This window comes from Chrysochloris asiatica, unplaced genomic scaffold (assembly GCF_000296735.1).
Source record: "Chrysochloris asiatica unplaced genomic scaffold, ChrAsi1.0 scaffold00127, whole genome shotgun sequence".
Lineage (NCBI taxonomy): Eukaryota > Metazoa > Chordata > Mammalia > Afrosoricida > Chrysochloridae > Chrysochloris > Chrysochloris asiatica.
Genome location: NW_006408645.1, coordinates 1,232,053 through 1,234,346, shown reverse-complemented (window position 1 = coordinate 1,234,346; position 2,294 = coordinate 1,232,053). Strand labels below are relative to the sequence as shown.

General features: G+C 51.0%; 1 protein-coding gene across 1 annotated transcript in view; it reads left to right on the top strand.

The window, feature by feature from the left end:
• The first annotated feature begins 1,456 nt into the window (after nucleotides 1-1,456).
• SLC25A38 (solute carrier family 25, member 38) overlaps nucleotides 1,457-2,294 on the top strand; it is a 17,234-nt gene continuing 16,396 nt past the window's right edge. Inside the window, exon 1 of the mRNA XM_006869125.1 lies at nucleotides 1,457-1,525. Within this exon, the coding sequence (XP_006869187.1) occupies nucleotides 1,457-1,525 (69 nt within the window). The remainder of the gene's footprint in view (nucleotides 1,526-2,294) is intronic.

The following is a 2,294-nucleotide window of genomic DNA, read 5'->3' as shown; positions in this document are numbered from 1 at the left end:
TACTGGCCAACAGCACTGGATGTACTGTATTGTGGATTGAATTTAACAACTAACAACACTGTAACTCATGCCTGAATGAAGCTTATCCAACACATATTTTCTTCATAAGACACATCACAGCTTTTATGCGCTTAGGAACATTTGATAGCACTTCCACATGACACTTCTGGGCCACTTTAAATAGCACATCCAACAACAAAAAAGCAAAAAAATGCAAAAGATATGGCACAAAATAGACCATCAGAAGGACACTGGCTTATAGCATGAGAGCTGAAACAAGAAAGCAAGGTGTGTGCACCAAGCAGCTCAAATTTTTCGCTGCTCTGTGCATGTCTACTAATGTTGCCAAAACAACGAAAAGAGGGTTTACCTCTTATCACTGTAGTCTATCATACAGCTTAGTGAGATCCAATCCAGGCTTTATTAGCAGAAAGCCAGCAGTCTGGATGAAGGAGAGCATAGTCTCGCAAGCCCGTCCTGTCCATTATGAAGAGCGGGTACATTATATAGGGTAAGTTACATTTGAATGTACACTTAATCTATTTTAACACCAAGATAGCATCTTGGGGGGGGGTGCGGGGGGAGGCAATCAGGCAATGATCCTTCTCAAACATTCTACCTTTAGGGTCTCTACTTAATTCCTGAGAGGACTATCTGGGTGAGTTTAAGCAGTCCTATTCTCCTTGTCCTGTCCTCCTTCTAAGACCACAAGGTCATTCCAGCCAATGTATAAATTTCCTCATTTGCAGGGTCCTCACTTGAGACTCAATGACTAAAACGAGTCCATTTTGTTTACGTCAGTAGATCCACACTATCACTGAAGACTAGGAAAGCACCTGAGAATACTGACTTGGAGATTACAAATAAAACCTGGCGAGTAGCGAATTCGCAAATACAGATGACAGTAGCTTTAGACGTTCAGTCCCAAAGCAAAATACCGGGCAGTGACCTGGTTAAACTCCGGATTTACGGAACCGAGGGTCCTGCAGTTCTGGACGTTCCCACAAGGTGGCGCTGAGGAGGGCTGCGTCACGGGGCGTGCCTTGAATGCCCAACCCCGGAAGCTAAAGCCCACGGTCCCATCCAGTTCCTCCAGCTTTCTTCACATGTTGGATACAAACCTGTAATCGCCTCTGGTCCTGCTGCCGGCAGCGGGACAGAATGGGCAGAAACTCACAGACCCGGTGGCAGTGGAGAGAGTGACGAGACGCTAGGGCCTCACTTGTGCAACTTGTACAAAGCCCTGGAGTATCGCCTTGGCCGCTGGCGCGCAGCCCTGAGACGCGCAGGTCTAGACCCCCGATAGCTTGGTCCTTGAGAAGCTCAAACATCAGAGAGCTCCCAGTTTAAAACGCGTCGCACGGCTATCTCCATCCCACCGCCTCCCTCAAGGTCGCCAGGGCAGGGTCTGAACTCCCATCGCCGGTACCTGGAGCTCTGTGCGCTCTTATCTCCGATGATTCAGAAGTCACGGCCCGCGCTGCTGCAACCTCAAGATGTGGGAGACAGAGTGGAAACTCTTATGGTAAACTGGGGGACTGGAAGGTTCGGGGACCCTCCGACTCGGAAAGGCAAATTGGGGATGTTGCTAAGTGTCAACGACCCTCGGGGAACTCTTTCCGCCCTCAGTTCACACAAAGTTGGGGATACGGCGGCGAGGAGGAGTTTAACCTTTGGGACAGGCAAGCAAAGGTACCACTGCAGGATTGGTAACTGGGCAGAGATCCGCGGAATTGCCAGGCCTTTGGGGGGGAGGGGCAGAGGATGAACGTGCCCATGCCTTCTGGAATAAGTGCGTGCTCAACGGGACGTTGTTTTGAGTTGGCTCCCTCTCCAGAAAGATATTTGAACCATCTCAAATTGGCAGCCTCGAGCCAGAGAAGCCGTTGGTGGTCGCGCGACGGCGCTGGGATCGCTGCGGGTTGGGCGGGGACAACGACTGCGCCTCCACTTCTGGGCTGGTTGAGAAAGGGTGTGGCTCCCCGGTTTGAGGCCTCTCCCTCCAGCGTTCGGATTGGCTGCCGCCCGTCGAGCCCCTGGGCGGGGCGTCTGGTGGAGTCAATAGTGGTAGTGATGGATCTGGCAAGTGGCCGCGTTCTGAATGCTGAAGCCGGAGAGCTTGAGTCCCCCGGGCGGCTGCTTTCTCTCTAAGATAGATAGATCATCGTTTGGGACGACCCATGGAGCCGAGAGGGGGCAGATTTTATCAAGGTCACCCACCAAAGGATCAGCTTTTTAAAGTTTTTATTGTGAATTGAGTTTACATGGGAGAACATCAGCTTTACATTCATCCT